The 21,211-nt window shown below is 33.9% G+C and overlaps 1 protein-coding gene across 6 annotated transcripts in view; it reads left to right on the top strand.

Annotated features, from left to right (window-relative positions):
• Window positions 1–21,211, top strand: part of LRBA (LPS responsive beige-like anchor protein) — a 787,622-nt gene that overhangs the window by 693,976 nt on the left and 72,435 nt on the right. For all 6 annotated transcript variants that reach the window (XM_047856873.1, XM_047856874.1, XM_047856875.1 and 3 more), the window contains one exon: window positions 12,769–12,936. In XM_047856873.1, coding sequence (XP_047712829.1) covers window positions 12,769–12,936 — 168 coding nt within the window. The remainder of the gene's footprint in view (window positions 1–12,768; window positions 12,937–21,211) is intronic.

Genomic DNA, 21,211 nt, shown 5'->3' on the forward strand with positions numbered 1-21,211 from the left:
TAAATAAGAAACTAATATAAACATATAACTTGTGATAATATATAGTGCTATGTAACAATATAATACCTGTGTGTACCATGAAGGAGACACACAAGCTGCCATTAAAACATTTGACATTTTATTTCTTTATGTGTGTATATGTGATTTTTAAAACATACTTACTAATTGAGATATAATTGACATATATAACAGTTTTAGATGTACAACATAGCTGTGCAGTATTTGTATATATTGTGAAATGATCAAAACAAGTCTAGTTAACATCTGCCACCATACTTAGTTATTTTTTTTTCTTTTACTCTGAGACAGAATGAGGAAATACTTTATTTTACTTCCAGAAAAGGTTGAGGAAGGCTTAACTGTAGGAAACTACATTTGATCTTAGTCTTTAAGAATGAGTTGGAGATTGCCAGGGAGGAGCAAGATGCTGGGAAGGGCATTACAGATATAAGAAGCAGTGTTAACAAAGATCTTGTTACAGTATAGTACATGAGCTATACTTTATTCAGAAGGTAGAGCGCAATATGTGTGTAAGAGAAATGTGAGCAATACCTATGGAAAGATAAGACTGGAGCCAGATTGTGTGAACAACTTTAATGGCTTGTCAGTAGTTTGAACTTTTTTTCTTTGGCATAGTGGACTCCAGAAGGTGGTTGCCAGGCCAGAAGCATCAGTATTGCCTGAGAACTTGTTAAAAAGGCAAATCTTGGGCTCAAGTCCAGATCTACAGAAACAGAAAATTTGGCAAGGGGAGCCCAGCAATCTGTGTTTTAACAAGTCCTCCAGGTGATTTTAGTGTGTTAAAGTTGGAGATCCACTGCTTCAGGGAAAAGAGAAGCATCAAAAAGTTTAAAAGAGAGTTGTGACTTAGCCAGGTTTTAGATAGCAGTTAGTATGGAGGAGGGATTGAAGGGGGTGAGGAGAGTTCTAGAGATAAAGAGAACAGTTTGGATAGTGTTAGAATAACTGAACTAAGAAATGATGAAGCACACAACCAAAAATAGTCGTAGTGGAAGAGGAATAAAGAATGAATTGGAAAGATATTTTGGAGGCTTACTGTCTGATTAGATAAGGTTTTAGAGGAAGAAGAAAAAGGAAAAGTCAAGATAACTGCCACATTTCTGAATTGGCTGGGTGAAGGACTATATCCGTAATCAAAAAAGCAAGAAAGGAAGCAAGTTTAGGAGAAAAAATTATTCATTCTTTTTTTTTTTTTTTGATACATTAGGTTTGAGTTACCAGAAGCACACCAAAATAAGTAGTCCAGTGGGCAGTTGACATTTTGGACTTGAAAGTCTGGAAATGGTGATAATTGTCGATTAAGGTAGTTGAAGGTCTAGCTCAACTAACCTGAGTTACATCAAAAACAAGGGCCTGGGACTGAATCATGAGAAGAACTAACACTAAGGAGGTAGATGAAAAAGACCCTACATTAAAAAGCGAGGAGGGTCACCTGGCTGGCTGTGTTGGTAGAGCATGCAACTCTTAATCTCAGGATCATGAGTTCAAGCCCCATGTTGGGCATAGAGCTTACTTAAAAAAAAAGGGCAGGGGGGCACCTGGGTGGCTCAGTTAGTTAAGCATCCGACTTCAGCTCAGGTCATGATCTCTGTGAGTTCGAGCCCCACATCAGGCTCTGTGCTGACAGCTCAGAGCCTGGAGCCTGCTTTGGATTCTGTGTCTCCATCTCTCTCTGCCCCTCCCTACTCATGCTCTGTCTCTCTCTGTCTCAAAAATAAAAAAATTTTAATAAATAGAAATTTTTAAAAAGTGAGAAGGAAAGTCAGCAATGTAGAAAGAGAATCTGGAGGTAAGGTGTCAAAGAAGCTTACAGAAGAGAGAGAAACATAAACGCCATAACCCAGAGAGCTGAAGGGGGATAAGCATCCTTTGGATTCAGACAGTCGAGCATGGTAATGTTAGCAAAAACATTTTTTGTGGTGTTACCTATAATAGAAAGAGAAGAGATTACTTAAGAAGTAAAAGGGGAGGTAAGGAAGCATAAATAAGAAATTTACTTAAATCTTTCAAGAGGTTTAGATTTATCTCATATTGCCTGTTTAATTATGGCTGCATAAAAATAATTAAACAAGACTGACCCTATTAACTAGACATTATTTCACCGATAACTCAGAAGGAATCAGACCTATGATTAATTGTTATTTAGAGAATCATAGACTATTATTACATATATTGAGGAATTTCTAGGAGTGGGCAAACAGAAGCTAGTTCTGTCTGCTACTAAAATGAGGTACTTTTTTGAGGCTTCTGAATATATCCATATTGCCTACAGATTTCATATAACTGGCTTTCAGCAAATGTTGTGTTCTCTATACTAAATTGTAGTCCATGGCTGTATGGACTGTAGCTGATACAGTTGTGTAGACAATATGTAAGAATTCTAACCAAGGACTTTTGAGGATGAAGTTTGCAAATGGCATCATAGTTGCTAGAATTAGGCCTTTGCCTTTAGTGTAAGAGAGGGTAGTCATGATGCCTTCTTTTGAATGCTGCCACAATTCTTCAGAGATTTGTAAGTGGCTAAAGAATATACAATGAAGAACATTATGTCTGTTTCATACTTGAAGATGTTTTATTTCTGCTGTCATGTCCTAAGATTTAGCCATTCTTCTCTGGGAAGTGCCATTCTAGCACTATGAATTGTAATGACCTCTTTAAAACTGCGTCAAAGGTCATTCTGTGGTGTGCAGGTACCTGTGCCTTGTAAGGTTTACCTTTATTTTCAGTAAGAGAATCTGTATTTTTAAGAAGGTTAAATGTTAATCCCTGAATTCTATCTTACATCTAAATGCTGTAAAAATGTGAATACCACTGAGATGAAAGGTACAGCATAGGGAATACAGTCAATGGTATTGTAATAGCATAGTATGGTGACAGGTGGTAGCTGCCCTTGTGGTGAGCCTAGTATAACATATAGTGTTGTCAAATCACTGTGTTGTACACCTGAAATTAATGTAACATAGTGTGTCAACTATAATTCAATAAAAAAATCTGAATGCAGATTCAGTATTTGGAACTGAATAAAGCTTTACTGTCCAGTGTTGTAACCATTATTCATATGTGGCTATTGATCACTTGAAATCTGACTAGTCTGAATTGAGAAGTGCTATATGTTGGAAGTATAAAATTTATGCCAGATTTCTAAGATTTAATACAAAATGTTTTATACTGATTATATTTTTAAATGATTTTTTAATATTCTCAATTAAATATGCTATCCTAAAATTAATTTCACCTGTTTAATTTTTTTTAGTGTAGCTTCTAGAAAATTTTAAATTACACATGTGGCTTGCATTATATTTCTATTGGACAGCATGGGTATAATGTCTTGGTGATCATTTTGTTTCTCCCAGTTGTGTTTTTTTTTTGGTGGGGGTGGCATTCCAGCATTGAACATGAAGATATTTTAATACTTAAGTAGTATATATGTTTCTGTTATAATTAGCAGCCTTAGATTCAAAACATAAAGCTTAGGGTTAAGTTCAAATCTATTTTAAAAAGTACAAAATATTAATACTAAATTCAAAACTGAGTTAATCTCTTACCATATAAACTCTTCCTTCTCCAGTATAATTAAGGCCCAAAATTGAAACCTGGGTATCATCCTGAACTCCCTTTCCTTCACCTTTCACAGTAGTTATCAGTTGGTGTAAATAATAACTTCAATCTTTCTGAAATCTGTCCCTTCTTCTTCACTCCCACTGCTGCTTTCTTGAGGCTCTCAGTACTTCTCACATAGGCTGTTGTAGTCATCTTAGAGATCACCTTTTGCCTGCCTCCCTATTCTTCCTCCAAAGGGACATCTCATCTCATTACCCCCAGAGTCTAGCATAGAACAAAACTTATAGTAAGCACTCAATAAATGTTTGTTGATTGAATGGATGACTGAAATGCTGATATTAAAAGTTGTAGAATGAAAAAAAAGACTTTTAGGGGTGCCTGGTTGGCTCAGTTGGTAGAGCATGCAACTCTTGATCTTAGGGTCATGAGTTCAAGCCCCCAATGGGTATAGAGATCACTGAGAAAAAAAAAAGACTTTTATTCCTACATAATGTATGTGTATATAGTTACATACACAGAATAACTGCAGATGTAATTTTCTGGCTGAACTTGTCAATGCTGTAAAAAAATATTCAACTTTGCATCATATTCCTCAGTTCAGGTTTTTTCTTTATTGGATAGTCTTGGAAGCGGTGATATAATAAGTGTTCTGTTTTGCCAAGGATTTTGATTTGCCAATATAAGTTTATAGCATTCAGTCCAGGGAATCATTGGTGCCATGAAGACAGCTCCTTGTTTTTGTCTGGAGTCCCCATGGGATTAAACTACATCTGGCAATAAGTAGGGATTCTGGTCTGGCCATCTTCAAAGGCAAGAGACTGCTAGTATTTATCAGATCTATGTGGATAAGCAAATGGGAAGGGATTAATTTTTTTTTTTTGGTTTTGTTTTTTTTCCTTTTGTAAGTGACTATAAAATAAAAACTCCAGAAATTCACACAGCAAAGTAATATATTTTCAATGTTGTTGAAGAAGAAATCTTTTCTTTTTTTCTATACATAGATGGATAATTGAGAATTTTAGATTAATACTGTAATTACTTAAGTGTATTTTTAACTAGTTTACCTCAAAGAGCATAACAATAATTTACAGTGTTCAATATTAATTTTCCAATGATACTTTCCTAAATCTTTTACAAAGGTTGAGCATTTAACTATAGCACTCTTAAACATTTTAACAGCTGTAGTATTAGGAGATCATGGTGGCATTTGGAAACTTTTGTTGCCTATTTATCTATGTGGGAAAGTGAACCCAAAATTACTTTCTGAGGAGAATCTTGAATGTGTCTTAGCGTAGCATAGGCTACTACCCCTTTCAGGTGAAGGTGGGCCTGCCTTCCATAGAGGCTTGTTTGTGTCTTTCTCCTCATACTCTTCACATTTTTGAGATATTATTAGTCCTGTGACTCAGTTAGCTGTTGTTGAAACATGTGGCTCCACATTTAGCTGACAAAATAAAATGGCTGCATTCCAGGTACTTGTCATGGAGTGTAATCTAGAATTTACCATTCAAAGCCTCACCTAAGAGAAATAATGTTTATGCAGGATTGCCTGAAGAATATGTAGTCTCTCCATTTGTCTATACTTTAAATCTATCCCAGGATTAAGTCAGTCCCTCTGAGAGTCACATACCTGCATTCCATCATATTGCCAAGGGAGGAATTTCTTATCTCAGGAATAGAAATAATGTGTTTTTCTAGGCCATCTGGTTTGTTTTTACATTATGGTCATTTTTGACTCTTGTAAGTGTTCGTGTTTCTTTCTTTATGTTGCCTGCTAGAAAGCTTAGGAACAAATACGTGGCACACCTCTAAGTCTATAGAATTTCATGGCATCATTGTTATGTACTTCTTATTTTTGTATTACCTTCTCTTATGTTAAATTTATTTTATCTTGATGCATACACATTACTTTAAGCTCTGTGAACTGTTTTCTGCATGAAGTCATGCAAAATGCAAACACATAATAAAATAGATGGGTATATCTATCATTTAATTATAGTTATTCCCCATTCGATCTTAGTAAAATAGAATTTTTTTAGAGCTCCATCTATGTGTGTTATACTGTAACTAGTTTAAAATATCTGTATATTATGAATTCCTGGGTTTTAGATTAAGAGTGACCTAAGGTTGAAATGTTAATTAAATGTTTTAATGTTCTGTAGCTCTAAAGAAAATAGTTGGATAAAATGTCAGCATATAGGACTATTTTAAACATTAGAAAAAAATCATCTCTCTGAAAAGGAGGGTAATTGTACAAGTTTGCCTAATCCTTTTGATCTTGGCACACAGCAATACAGACTTCAGCTGAGATTAAAACTATGAATTTCAAAGGAAACATGGCCTTCAGTGTGTAAAATATATAACAGCTGGTTGACTAGTCCATTTAAAACTACACAATAACAATCGTAGACAGAATGATTCTCCTGCCAAAAGATGCACGAGTTCTTGATGGTTATATCAAGATATGATACTAACTCACACTTTTCTTTAGTAATGATATAAATGTAGAAATGAACAGTGCACTGCCAGCTCCAGAATCTTTCTTCTGCCCAACAGTTCAAGGGCAGTTTAGAAGTACAGAACTCCTTTTAGTGATTTCTCTATCTGCTTTTCAGCCTGAACTTCAATGTGTTGTGACTAAATTACATTTTTCTTAACTGTCAGGTATAATTTTTATTCTTAGCATCCCACAGTTTCTTTCCCTAAATCCTTGATTCTCCTTTTTTCTTCTTTGACATTCATGACTTATTGTTTTTAATGTTACAGCTTCACACATATTTTTAACCCTTCAAAGTTAAACTTTTCTTTGTAAATAATATATAATTTGTTTCATGTTTTTGTTACATATTTGTAGTAAGGTAAATATCTGAATTCTGAAGCACTATGATATTTGTACTTAATATAGAACAGTGTTAAGCTCATGTCAGATTATAGTTCACCACATCTTCTAACATTTTCACTGTTGTGTTTCATTTGAACAAGTAATTCTTTATAGTTTAATACATTTTTAAGAACAAAATGAGGATTAATGTGGATTTTTCACTTTTGGAAATCCCATTTAGCAAGTAAGTTTATATTCTGAATTTGTATCTGCCCAATTAGAAAAAATGATTTTTTTCTGTGACCTTTGTTTCTTGAAGATTTTGATATAACATAATACAAGTTTTCTTTACTGTTCTTTAAATTTATTTAAAAGAAGGAACTTACAGGTGAATTAAAAATTTGCTACATTTACTTGGATTTATCACAAATTCAGAGCCAGCATTTAAGGAGTTAATGTATCTTATTAGGGGGACAGGAAATCTGGCAACTATTGCAGAAACTAGACCTAATGGTGCACACAAACAATTTGTCAGTCTTCTTAAATGTGAATAGCTTTCCGCAAAGTGGCTGCTCTTGCTTTGTTTGAACAGGCTAAACTTTTCCTTTTTGGACTTTAAATCTTAGAAGTGAAATGTGATCCACATATTCAATCAAAATCATTTAATTCAAAGCATATTTTGATTGGAACAAAGTTGACATGGAAAGAAACTCTAGAATAAAAAAGTTGAAAGGACTTTATATCATATATTTAGCAGGAAAATTTGAAACAGTTCTAATTAGGCTGAAAAAAACAGCTTTCTTCAATGTAAATTACAAAGGTCATATATCAATGTTAAGGAAACATTACCACTAGTGTTTGAAATCCAGCACATGCAAACATAACAGACCAGTTCATTTTAAATCTGTGTGTATATATGCGTGTGTGTGTGTGTGTGTGTGTGTGTGTGTGTGTGTGTGTGTAGGAAGAAGGCTGTATTACATGTATTTGAAGTGAAAAATACTTAAAATTCCAAGTTCTTAATGTTCTGGCCAATCCCAAAATTAACTCCTTTGAAACATGTAATGCTCAAATGAATTAATAATCTTAATTTATAAAAGTACAATTAAAAATTTACAAAACTAATTTTTATTCTTCCATTTAAAATGTAATCGGGGTGCCTGGCTGGCTCAGTCAAAAGAAGATGCAACTCTTGACCTCAGGGTTGTGAGTTTGAGCCCCAAGTTGGGTATAGAGGGTACATAAAAATTGTTTAAAATCTTTAAAATATGATTAAATACATCTTATAATTAAATGTATACCAAGGCAAAAGGGTGAGTCAGTCATTTTTATTTTCTTCTTTGATACTTATAGCTAATGCATTTTGAATCTCAGAATTGAATCAGGTCTTCTAGAAACCTACGAATGGAAGTGGTGATATAGGTCTTGAGAGAAGTGTATCTGTGTTACACAGACCTACTTTCTTCTCGTTATGCAATTATTTCTGTACTTAAAGGTTTGTAAATACTATTTGATCCTTTGGGTTTTGTTTTGTTTTGTTTTTTCATAAAAATCATGTCCTATAGATATCAGTAGCTTTTATTTAGTGGTTTTTAAAAATGGTGTAGTATGAGACCATTTAACAAAAGTATAAATAAATATTAGCATTAATTTGGGAATAATACACAAATAAGGTTTTCAGGTCTTGAATTAAACAATTACCTTTCTTTTGTTAATTAAAATTGGTTTTCGGGGTGGCTGGGTGGCTCAGTCAGTTAAGTGTTCGACTCCTGATTTCAACTCAGGTCGTGATCCCAGGGTTCGTGGGATAGAACCCCGCCATCTGGCTCAGTGGTGAGCATGGATCCTGCTTTGGATTCTCTCACTCTTCCTCTGCTCCTTTTCCCCGCTGGTGTGCTCTTTCTCTCTAAAATAAAATTTTTTAGGGGCCGCTGGGTGGCTCAGTCAGTTAAGCATCCAACTTCAGCTCCGGTCATAATTTTATGGTTCTTGAGTTTGAGCCCGTGTTGGGCTCTCTACTGACAGCTCAGAGCCTGGAGCTCCTTCGGATTCTGTGTCTCCCTCCCTCTCTGCCTCTCCCCTACTGGTGCTCGCTCTGTCTCTCAAAAATAAATAAACCTTAAAAAATTTGTTTAAATAATTAAAACAAAAAATTTTTTAAATAAATAAAATTGCTTTTCTTGATTTTTACATTTTTACATTATTTTGTTTGAAAATAAAAGGAAATTGCTAGAGTGTCTCTAAAGCATACAGAGATTAACAAACACATTATTAATGCCTTTTATTTTAGAATTTTTATTCCCAAATAGTAAAAAGCAAGCCATTTCTATATAAATTATCATATTATTTGACTGTACTATAGGAAACAAGAATAATTGTAAAAAATATTTTTTATCCATAAATAATTCATTTCCTTAATGGGTTAGTGGCAGGAAAACACAGATTACATTCTTTCAATGAGATTGATTGTAAGACACATATTCATATATGTTATAATTATTTCTGACACAAGATTACACAAATGAGTTGTTTATGAATAATTTACTATTATCTTTATAATATTAAAGCTTGAATTTGTTGATGTTCTGCATGTGGACCAAACAAATGAAAGTTACTAATAAGTGTTTGTATTTGACATCTGTATACTGTACTTTTTAGCATATCTCAAGTGTTTTAGTCTCTGCTTAATAGATCTCATTAAGAAAGCAGATATCAGCCCCAAGACAGTTTGTCAAGACTAATATGAGTCCCCCTGGATTGGATTGACAATTTGTGTGAGGCTTCATATGATAGTCTTTTCATAGACTTATTTGATCCTTAACAATTGGGCATTAGTCACTGATTTATTTTATAATAACTCAGATGAGTTGAATATTATTGTATTGTGTTGGACATTTTAGTGGATTTTCTTTTTACAAATTTTACTCAGAGCACACATTGGATGTAAATGATGTATCCAGCCTGCTAAGGGAGTACTAACAATTGATTGGTTAGGTTTGAGAGCAGCATGGGAAGAATGTTACTATCCCCTAGCTGCAAACCGTATTTAACTCCAGTCTTAATGAGGACTGTCTGACCTAAAGGCTTTGAAAAATCACAAATGCTCAGCATTGCACTGTCATATTTCTATTTTTTTGTGACTACAAATGTGGATGTATGTATTTTATACAGGGTGTTTTTTTCAAATCTTAACATATAAAGGGATTTAAAGAATTTTAATATGTTTTATAATTTATGTTTTTGAATTTCAAAAACAAGATATAAGATGTATTCTCAGGATATTCCATTTTGAATTAGTTGTATTTCTGTCCTTCAATAATTTTATTCTGCTTGTCTTTACCTCTTACCTCAAATCTTTACTAAGTTTTTATTATTATATACCTTTGGTTAAGCAGTTGTCATCCACTACTACTGAAAGGATGTTAAAGTCCTGAACTGACTTTTTCTGAAATGATTTTAAACTTTTTAGGAGCTCTTATAACCATAGCAGTTGTTCTTTTGTATCCCTTTTTAAAGCTTTGGTAAATTGCAAGAAATGTTTGAAAACCACTAATGAGATTTTTAGTTTAGTTTTAAGAAATGTAAATAAAATCTACCCATGAAAATAATTTGTTTCTCAATTTCTGGGAAAGATTTCGCCAATAATTCTGTGAATTACCAGTCGACCTCTTAAAGGATTGACCAGTATGACGGTGTAAAGGCAGGGGTGAGCCAGGGCACAGTGCTCATCTCTGCACCTGTGTTTGAGGTATAACAGGGGCATATGGTGTCTTTCATTTCAGCATTTTTGCTTAACGTTCTGATGTAGCATCAAGATATAAAGGTTTAAGCATCTAAACGTCACCAACTTCACCATTTTTGAATGTGCATAAAGAAGTAATCAACATTAGGAACACTCGCAATTCTTTGTTTGATGACACATAAAATAAAATTGCACTGGTTTTTAGAGCTTTAATATTGAGAAAATTCTCTTGTACTTTATCATTTGCTGAGCCTTCTGGAATTTTATAGTCTCAAATCACAACACCACGGACACTCAGGAGACTCCTGACTGTTTTATCTTATTAAACAATTTTGAAATCATTAATTTTTAATTAGCTTGGATGCAGGGTTTTTTTATTGTTTCAATAGTGCGTGTATATGAACTAAATGTTTTTTATTTAAACTACTGGTGAGAGTATTATTTACATAAATAAGTGTAGGTTCTTTCTAAGAGTACCTACTGTGAGATTGCTTCATATAGTCACACTTTTTTTGTAGACTCAGAGATATTACATGCTAATCTATTATTGGAGGGCTTTTCAGCAGTTTATTAACTCAGATTTTGAACAACTAAAAAGGATATAAGCCCAAAGATATGTGTAGGTCCTTCCCTGATTGAAAGTTCTAATTAAGTGAATTGGAGAAAATTAACTGAAATTAGCTGTCAGAAAGTCACATTTAAATGAGTGATGAGCTAGTCTGGCAGTAAACATTTAAATGATATAAATTGCCATTTAAGTGTATGGTTTAATGTTTGTCATGCATTAATGTGACATGAGACTGCAGTGACAATCAAGCAGCTTGCTCTAATTTGAACATATTTAGGGCTTTTGTGTGGAGTGCACTGCACACAAATTAAGACAATTGCTGTTTTTATGTGTCACTTTAAACATGGCCCCCAATCCCCCATCCCTACTCAAGGCCCAAGTTAATGAAACAAACGTATCATTTTTGTGCATCTTCCATTAATAATTCCTGAATTTTCAGATTAATTTTAAATCTATGTACTTATTACAATCTCTTCTTCTCCAATTTCAAATAACATTTGCAGCACTTTTGTGCTCTCTTAGCTATTTACTAAATTTATAAATATAATGAGTTTTATAAGAGATGTCTAAAACAGTAACTTTCACAGTTGAAGCTAGCTAAATATTTTTATTTCATATTCAGGTATATGTTACAATATGAGAACTGCCTAGAGTTTTATTTACAGAATTATTTTTTGCATTTTACATAGTATGTGATATATTGTGAAGTCATTTTAAGTATTATCAGTAAAAGGAAGTATATTATTTGAATTCAGTTGTAAATACTTTTCTTATTCATAGGCACTTATTTTAGATAGGGATTTTAAAAAATATTTAAATAATTTCTGTACCCAACATGGGGCTCAAGCTCACAGTCCTAAGGTCAAGAGTCACATGTTCCACTGACTGAGCCAGCCAGGTGCCTCCACAGGCACTTATTTTAATAAAGCAATACTTAACACAAGTGTATACCTGTGAACTAATAGGAATGTCTTTTGTCACGAGATGGTTTATATCTTATTGGTTGCTTACTATAGAGATTACTCAATTTTGTTTTAAAACCAACAGATTTCTTTTTATAATATTGATAACATAATAAGCCACACCAAAAATATATCACAGCCATATACTTATTACACTAAAAAGAATTTCTATGAGATACATCATCTGATATAATTTGGTATACTTCAAATCAAGCTTCAGCATTTATCTTAGAGCTCTGTGATTTGAATAGCATTAATTATTGATAATTGAGTCCATATGCTAAACTTTTATGGTGAAATAATTTTGAAGAACATTAAATATTATAAATCTGGACACTTTTATAAAAATGTTTCCAGTTTTTTAACCTCTTTTATATTTATAACTGTATTAAATCCAGCAAACATTTGTTGGTACTCACTGTGCTTTAGGTACAGTGCTGGTAACTGGGAATGCAGTGTTGAGTTGGAAGTGGATCTGGTGCCCAGAATTTCCTCTGAACATTTGATTACATCCATTCATTATTTATTGGGCACTATTATGTTAATAGCATCAAATTTTTGGTCAGGTTTGATACTAATACCTACAATAATAACAGTAATTATAATTCAGTAATTGTAAGTATTCCTCCAAAGATCAAATTTGTTGGCATAAAAACTCAGTTGAAAGCACTAAATAATTTGGTTATATAATTGTTTCAATAGACAACAAAAGGTTTCTATCTAGAAAAATCATGAACATTTCAGGTGGATAGTAAATTTTTCATGTTTTCTCTCTTTGAAGCATGAATTGGGTAACTGTCAGGTCCTGAGTTACAAATATTATGAAGACAGACCCAGACCTGGCCCTCACAATGCTTACAGTATTGTACAATAATACTGAAATGTAAGCAATCTAATATAATTCAGCGTAACAAGTGCCAGAAAGTTTCTAATTATAAACAAAGGAGAACAGATTCTGGTGGAAAATAGGACATCAGAATAAGTCTATTCCCAGTAAATTTAGTGTAAAACTTTACTGCTTGTTCTAAATCTCTCTATATATTTTAAAAGCCAAATTCAGCACAATAATATGATCTGTGCCCTTTTTTTTCAGGCCCTGGAGAGTGAATTTGTTTCCTGCCAGCTTCACCAATGGATTGATCTCATTTTTGGCTATAAACAGCAAGGACCAGAGGCTGTTCGATCCCTCAACGTGTTCTATTACCTGACCTATGAAGGAGCTGTCAATCTGAATTCAATAGCTGATCCTGTATTGAGAGAGGTAAGTTATCTGACTGGATCTCCCAGGTATCTTTAGACAAGACAGCACTGGGTAATATCTTCCTCATGCTTTCAGTTTGCTTATGATAAAATGGAAACCACATGAGTGGAGTGAATTTAGCAGAATAACCTTTCAGTTCGTGACCTCGCTGGGACTTGAATCCTCACACACGCCAGTGATTTTTACCATATAATATTTCTAGTATAATGTAAAAGAGCACTGTCCAGTGAAACTTTCTGCAGTGACTGATGGAAATATACATTATATCTACACTGTCCAATACAGTAGCCACTAGTTGCATGTGGCTGTTGTGCATTTGAAATGTGGCTAGTGTAACTGAAGAACTGAATGTTTAATTTTATTTATTTCTAGTTAATCCAAACTTAAATAACCCTGTATGGCTAGTGGCTACCAGACTAGACAGTAGAGATCTAGAAGAATGTCATATATCTTTGGTATTTTCTGAATCCAAATTCTAGGCATGTGGTTAGACAATGGGAGAGTAAATGTTTGTTAAATTAACTTTGTAGAATATTTGAACATGGGTATAGTCCATTTAGACATTCGATATATAGGTCAAATGTATGTATAAAGTATAGTTTTTCTTTCACTTTAAACATGTGAGGACTTCAAATAGTGTTTTTTATTGTGGAGAAAATATAGCATAAAATTTATTATTTTATCCATTTTTTAGTCTAATTCAGTGGTATTAAGCACATTCACATTGTTGTGCAGCCATTACTGCCATCCATCTCCAGAAGTTTTCCATCTTCCCAAACTGAAACTCTGTATTTGTTAAAATAGTAACTCCTCATCCCCACCCCCTGCCCTTTAGTCCTTGACTATCACCATTCTACTTTCTATCTCCAGGAACTTGACTACACTAGGTACCTCATCGAAGTGGAATCATATAATATTTATCCTTTTGTGGCTGGCTTACTTTACTTAGCATAGTATCTTCAAGGTTCATCTATGCTGTAGCATGTGTCAGAATTTCCTTCCTTACAAGGATGAATAATATATCTGTTGTTTGTGTGTTTTTTATCCATTCATATGTTCATGGACATTTTGGGTTGTTTTCACCTTTCGGCTATTGTGAATAGTGCGTTTATAAACATTGGTATATAAGTGTCTGTTTAAGTCTCTGCTTTCAGTTCTTTTGTATATATACCCCAAAGTAGAATTGCTAGATTGTATGGTAATACTGTGTTAACTTTTTGAGGAGCTACCTTACCAAATAAGTTTTTAATATTAATTTTTCTAGATCAGCTTTTGCTACAGATTATTTAAAACTTTTGCTTTAAGTTTCCTTGGCTTCCTTTTTTTACCCACAACCCCAAGTAGTTAATTATTAGCAAATTAAACTCTAACTGGAGGGTTTTCCACTTATCCCATTTATTTTCATATTATATAAAAAACATGGCCTATTATGTTCTAAGTATGGTAGGCACTCAATATTCTTGAAAAATGGATACAGTAGTCCCCCTGACCCTTATCCATGGGGAATATGTTTCAAGACCCCCAATGGATGCCTGAAACTATGGATAGTACCAAACCTTATTCATACGATGTTTTGTCCTATACATACTTACCTAAAATACAGTTTAATTTATAAATTAGGCATAGTAAGAGAATGACAACAATAACCAATAGTAAAATAGAACATTATAACAAATACAATAATAAAAGGTGAATGTGGTTTCTCTCTCTTTTTCAAAATATCTTACTGTATTGTACTTACCCTTCTTCTTGTGATGATGTGAGATGATAAATGCCTACATGATGAGATGAAGTGAGGTGGATGATGTGTAGGCATTGTGGCATAATGTTAGGTTAGTATTGAACTGATGATGTGGCAGAAGGATGATCATTTGCTTCTAGACCATGGTCGATGACAGATAACTGAATCCATCAAAAGCAAAACCACAGATAAGGGGGACTACTATATATCATGTCATTATTTAACACTATTCATATAAATATGCATGATTAATTCTCAAAGTTTTCTGGATGTTATTAAAACAAATATAATTTTTATAGCCATCCTATATCATAGTGTTAAGTCTTGTGATACAATGCAATGTGATACAGTAGAATAAACAAACAAGCAAATAGATGATAGATAGATGAAAGAAAGAAAGAAAGAAAGAAAGAAAGAAAGAAAGAAAGAAAGAAAAAGAAATTTAATTCCTAACCCTGATGCCTACTAGTTGTGTGACTTGGATCTTCCTTAGACTCTATTTCCACATATATAGAACTGGTATGAGAATGCTCACCCCATAGAAGACTAGACGGGGTATAATACACATAAAGTGTCTGGCGTGGTACCTATCTTATCATAAGGATTCATTACATGGTAATTCTTTTCCTTATGGTGTTCTCTGTTAAGAAACACAACCATAAAAAGAATATGAATTACTGATCATCACAGAAAGATCATAAAATGCTAATGCTAGATAGGTTATCAGAGACTGTTTCCTAGAGGACACATGCAGAGTTCATTGTGAAGTGAGGCAAGGAGAAAACAGAAAACAAGAGTAGGCATTAATTTATTCACTTTTTAAAACAACCTTTTACTAAACCCAAATTATATAATAAGGGTAAAAAGTTGAAAGGTAAGTCCCTGCCCTCATCAGCTTGAGTTCATTGTCTAACGTGGAAATATGGATAAGTAAACAATTACAATATACTGTGATAAATTCAGTATAGAGGTAAGTACACTGTATGTATGCACAAACATACAGAATAGGCACTAAACCCAGAAAGCCAGAATCCAATCCTGTTTTCTGGGAAATGAGAGGCTATAGATTGGAGGATAAATGAGAACACTGGGTAGAGTCATGAGCAAAGGGTATCTACACAGAAGAAAGGGTAAACACTTTCTGCACATAGGTGAGAGAGAGATCATGATGGGAGAATGCAATGAACCAAAGGTGATAGGGTGAGAAAGAGAGACAGGACCATACTCTAAAGGGCCTTCAGTGACATAAAATGTAATTATAACTGTACTATAAGGCAATGGATTATCGGTCGAAGGTTAGTGACATAACCACGTGTGTGTTTTAGAACCTATTTGAAAGAAGATTGAACAGATAAGAAGCGAAAGGGTACCCACCGGATTATTCTAAGAGTCACTGTGTGATCTTACAGAAAGTAGCTTAGAAGCGGTGGATGGGACATGAACAAGTAAACACAGTGAGAAAAGGAAGTAATTGAAGGGAGAATCTTTAATCACTTCATTGAGATATAGCTCACAGATGATACAATTCACCCATTTAAAGTGTACAATAGTTCTTAGCATACTCAGACTTTTACAGGCACCACCACAATCTAACTTTAGAACATTTTTGTCACCACAAAAAGAAACTCCATGCCCATTAGCAGTCACTCTGAGCTTTTTTTCTTTTTTAACGGATAGATATTTGACCATGATTCTATGTTAATTGGAAAGATCCAAAAAGAGGGAAGCATGTCAAACATACATGAATGAAAGCATGTAATAGACTTCCATGCTCTATGAGGAACTGGAAAGGAATAAAACTGATGAGACAGATAGAGATAAGCACTGGACAGCAGGGAACGATACTGCCTTGTCTGAGATTAGAGAGTAGAGGTTAGTCTGAGGACTGGTTTAAGTAAATGTGCATGAATGAGGGGTAAAGGCAACAAAATTATGAGAGTTTGTTTATTAATGTTGAGATAATATTTATGGAAATAACTAACAAAATGATGGGTGCTTAATAGATGCTCAATAATAAATGATTACTTTCTTTCCACCATTTTTCTCTGTTGTCAACAGCAGGAGAGTTGGGTGTACAAACATGCTGTAAGGGGTGTGTGTGTGTTTGTGTGTAAGTGTAAATATATATGGAGAGAGAAACAGATGGGGTTTTGCATGGTACGTTATGGTGGAATATATAAGGAAGGATCGAAAGTGGAAGGGTGACTGGTGAATTGTTAAAGGGTAGATCTAGGCTGGTTTGGATAGATAAGAAAGGCACTGGTAAATTGGGACAATTTATTCTTTCATTCATTTATACAAAAAATATTCATTTTATTCAAGGTACTAAAAATACAGAGATAAGCAATAAAGTCAGACGAAATCCCTCCCCCCATGGAACTCACAGTGTAACAGGGTGCACACAAAATAAGCAGTAAAGATTAATCTTAATTAGTGATAAGTGCTATGAAGAAAATAAGGCCAGGTAAGGGGATACAGAGTGACTTGTGAGTAGGGCACTATTTCAGAGAGGTTGCTCACAGACTGCCTGTTTATGAACACTTTCCTTCCAACTTTGAGATTGGAGTGAGGCTATACAGGATGACCCAGGATGGTAGCTCCTACTGCTCTAACCCTGGCCTGCCATGTGCCTGTAACCGCCAGGCCTGGGCAGCCTCCAAGTCACTTCTTGTCACAGCTTCCTGCTAGTTATAAACCTCCCACTGTTGCCCTTTGTTTTGCTCCCCACCCCATCTCCAGGCTACACTATCTTTTCTTCAGAATCTTGTTCCCCTAAGATTCTTTAACATCTCTAATATTAGTAAATTTTTACAGACACTTGACTTATATTAAAACATTATCTCTGCAAGACCACAGTCATGGGACCACAATAGATTTGTGCTTCTCTAGTATTAAAAGCAGACTAGACTAGACTTCTTTCTGTCAGTAACTATAGTTTTACTTATTTCTGTTCACTACTATATATTTAAACTTGGAACACTTAGATATTCACAGAGAGACAAGTTGTTTATGTACAAGTCATGTATTTACCCACTACTTGGGAAGAGCTTCATTTCTCTTGAGAAAGTTTTACTCTAGAGTGAATGGTGAATACATATGGCCTAGTAAGTGATCATAAAAATAATCTCTCTATAAAAAAGCACTAAACGACAGAAATAATAACCATAAGGGGGGAAGAGTAATCAGAGAAACAGCCTGTAGCACATTAAACTTTTATGTTGTTTTTAATTTTTAGAAAACAGCTGGGATATCAATATACAACCATGTCTACATTTACATATATCACACATGAGAGAGAATTATTTTTCAGGCATATGTACTATTTTTCTTTCAAATATCTATGACCTCCACTAAAAGATATATTCTTTAGCTTTTTATTCTAACAGACCTCTTTGCTCTTTATTTCTGTCTCTTTGATACTAGTTTTTTTCTTTTTCTCTTTTACTATTTTTTCATCTGTTCTATTTTCCAGCATTATATATATTCTGTTTTTGCATTTTAAAAATTGAGGTATAATTGACATACAACATTATATTAGTTTCAGGTATACAACATAATTGATATTTGTATATATTGTGAAATTATCACCAAAGTTAAGTCTAACTAACACCCATCACCATACTTAATTATGGAATTTGTTTCCTGTGATGAGTACATGTATTATTTCCTGGACAAAGTATAAATATATCAAAGTTGGTTATTTTCTTATTGTTAATTCTACTGAAGATGGTTTTGACATACTTCTCTTCCTTTATACGATCTTATCAAACCTTTCTGGGGTGCCTGGCTGGCTCAGTCAGTAGAGCATGTGACTCTTGATCTTGGGGTTGTGAGTTCAAGCCCCATGTTGGACGTGGAGCCTACCTAAAAAAAAAATGTTTCTAACACCATTTCAAAAAAACTAAGATCAAGGAAAGAAATTTAGAAAGAGAAAAATTAGGATAATTGAATTCAGAGTCAGATATGAGTAAGAATAAATATTTTTACTAAGGGCAAAAACCTTGTAAAATCCAAATTCACAAAATAAATATGTAATGAATTGAATATTAATTATACAAATAATTTTTCCTTTCCTAAAAAAATGTAACATAGGTATTTACCTTATATATTTTCTTTAAATATATTTAGAATATAATTTTATTTACAAGTGTGGTTTCTAGAACAATTTTATATTCTTATCCACAGTTCAACTGTCAATTTTAATATAACTGGTATTTGCTCTATCCAAAAGTTGAGAACTGGGTTATCTAGACCGTAGTATAAGACATTTCATTGATAGAGTTTTAGTAGGTCAGGAATAAGTTTTAAAAATTGTATGTACAGTGATATGCTCTGCCTGAGATTTATACACTATATATAGGAGCACAAAGGAGGAAAAGCTAACCCAGTTTAAGGGGGCAATAACTGCCTAAACATAATCCTTAAGAAATGAAGACTGAAGTAGGCAAAGCAGCAGAAAGGGTAAGGGCATTCAAAGCAGAGAGTACAGCATGTGGGAAGGAGAATGGTATGGCTCTATGACTGGAAAAAACTATGTGGTAGGTGGGGAAGATATGGGAAGTTGGTTGAAGAATAGCTTAGTTGACAATAGCCAACGTATGGAAAGAGACCAAATGTCCATCGACAGATGAATGGATAAAGAAAATGTGGTGTGTATATATATTTGTGTGTGTATACACACACACACACACACACACACACACATACACACACACACACACACACACACAGTGGAGTATTACTCAGCAATCAAGAAGAATGCAGTCTTGCCATTTGCAACTACATGGATGGAACTAGAAGGTATTATGCTAAGTGAAATTAGTCAGATAAGACAAATACCATATGACTTCACTCATATGTGGAATTTAAGATACAAAACAGATGAACATAAGGGAAGAGAAGCAAAAATAACAAAAACAGGGAAGAGAACAAAACATAAGTGGGTCTTAAATACAGAGAACAAACTGAGGGTTGCTGGAGGTCGTTTGGGGTTGGAGGATGGGCTAAGTGGGCAAGGGGATGAGCTTGTTGTTAGGATGAGCACTGGGTGTTATATGTAGGGGATGAATCACTGGATTCCACTCCTGAAATCATTACTGCATTATATGCTAACTAACTTGAATGTAAATTTAAAAAAATAATAAATTAAAATAAAAAAAATAGCAGCTAAGTTGATGGTATCTCCAAAACATATTTGGAAACCATTTATATCTGTCCATCATTAATCTAAGCCACCATCATCATCTCTCCCCTGGCTAGTATTAATACACCTGGTCACCCCTTTCTGCCCACAGTCCATTTTCTACAGAGCTGCCAGAATATTATTTTGAAAATATAAATCAGATCAAGTCACTCCTCTACTTAAACCTTCCTCTTTCACAGTAAACAGATTAAAATCCACTTTGACCCACGTGATCTGGCCCTTGCCTACCTCTCTGATCTCATGCCAGGTTATTCTCTTACTCATTCGTGTGTCCTGCCATACTGACCTTGTTTCTGTTCCTGATCATATGAAGATTTTCATTGACTTAGCACCTTTTTTTGATGGTTGTTTTCTCTGATTATTCCAGATTTTCACATTCTGGTTCGTCCTCATTTATGCCTCACCTTAAAGGTCATCACTTCAGTGAGGGCTTGCCTTCACTAGATGGCAATATTATAATTCTAGTATATTATATTATATTATATTATATATATATATACTATACTATACTATTATATATATATAATATACTATAATTATATTCTAGTATATTATATTATATTTATTATATTATATTATATTATATTTATTATATTATATTATATTATATTATATTATATTATATTATATTATATTATATTATTTTTGAGAGAGAGAGAGGGAGAGAGAGAGAGAGAATCCCACTAGGGGCAGAGGAGGGAGAGGGAGAGAATCCCACACAGGCTCAACATTGTCAGCACAGAGCCTGAAGCAGGGCTCAAGCTCACCTGATGTGGGGCTCCAGCTCACAAACTGGGAGATCATGACCTGAGCCGAAGTTGGATGCTTAACCAACTGAGCCACCCAGGTGTCCCAAACCTTGCATGTATATTTGTAAAACAATGCGTGTTATACAGTTTATAGGAAAAGAGGACATTTTATAGGAAGACAGTAATGAGAAGTGGGGAAGATTAGCAAATATGGTTTTTTAAAATTATTAATATTAGTTATTGTTCTGTGCTATATTTGGCCTTAAACTAAACAATTCCATACTGCTGTTTTTTAGTTTTTATGCTCTCTTTTTATATATTTTTCTATTTCTACCCTTAAGCTATCAGTCTTGCTTCTTGTACTGTGTCAAGTATATCTTTTGGACATCCATCCTCCTACTCTACAATTTCTTAAATGCAGTAGCCTGAGAAACCGGATTTGATAGAACTAAATTAAAGAAAAAGTAAATAGGTTTGATTACGAGATACATAAATATAAACTACAGTAATCAAGACAACATGTCGTAGTGAAGGAACTGAAGTTCAGTGGAACAGAATAGAGCTTCCAGAAATAGGCATATT

Source organism: Prionailurus viverrinus, chromosome B1 (assembly GCF_022837055.1).
Source record: "Prionailurus viverrinus isolate Anna chromosome B1, UM_Priviv_1.0, whole genome shotgun sequence".
NCBI lineage: Eukaryota > Metazoa > Chordata > Mammalia > Carnivora > Felidae > Prionailurus > Prionailurus viverrinus.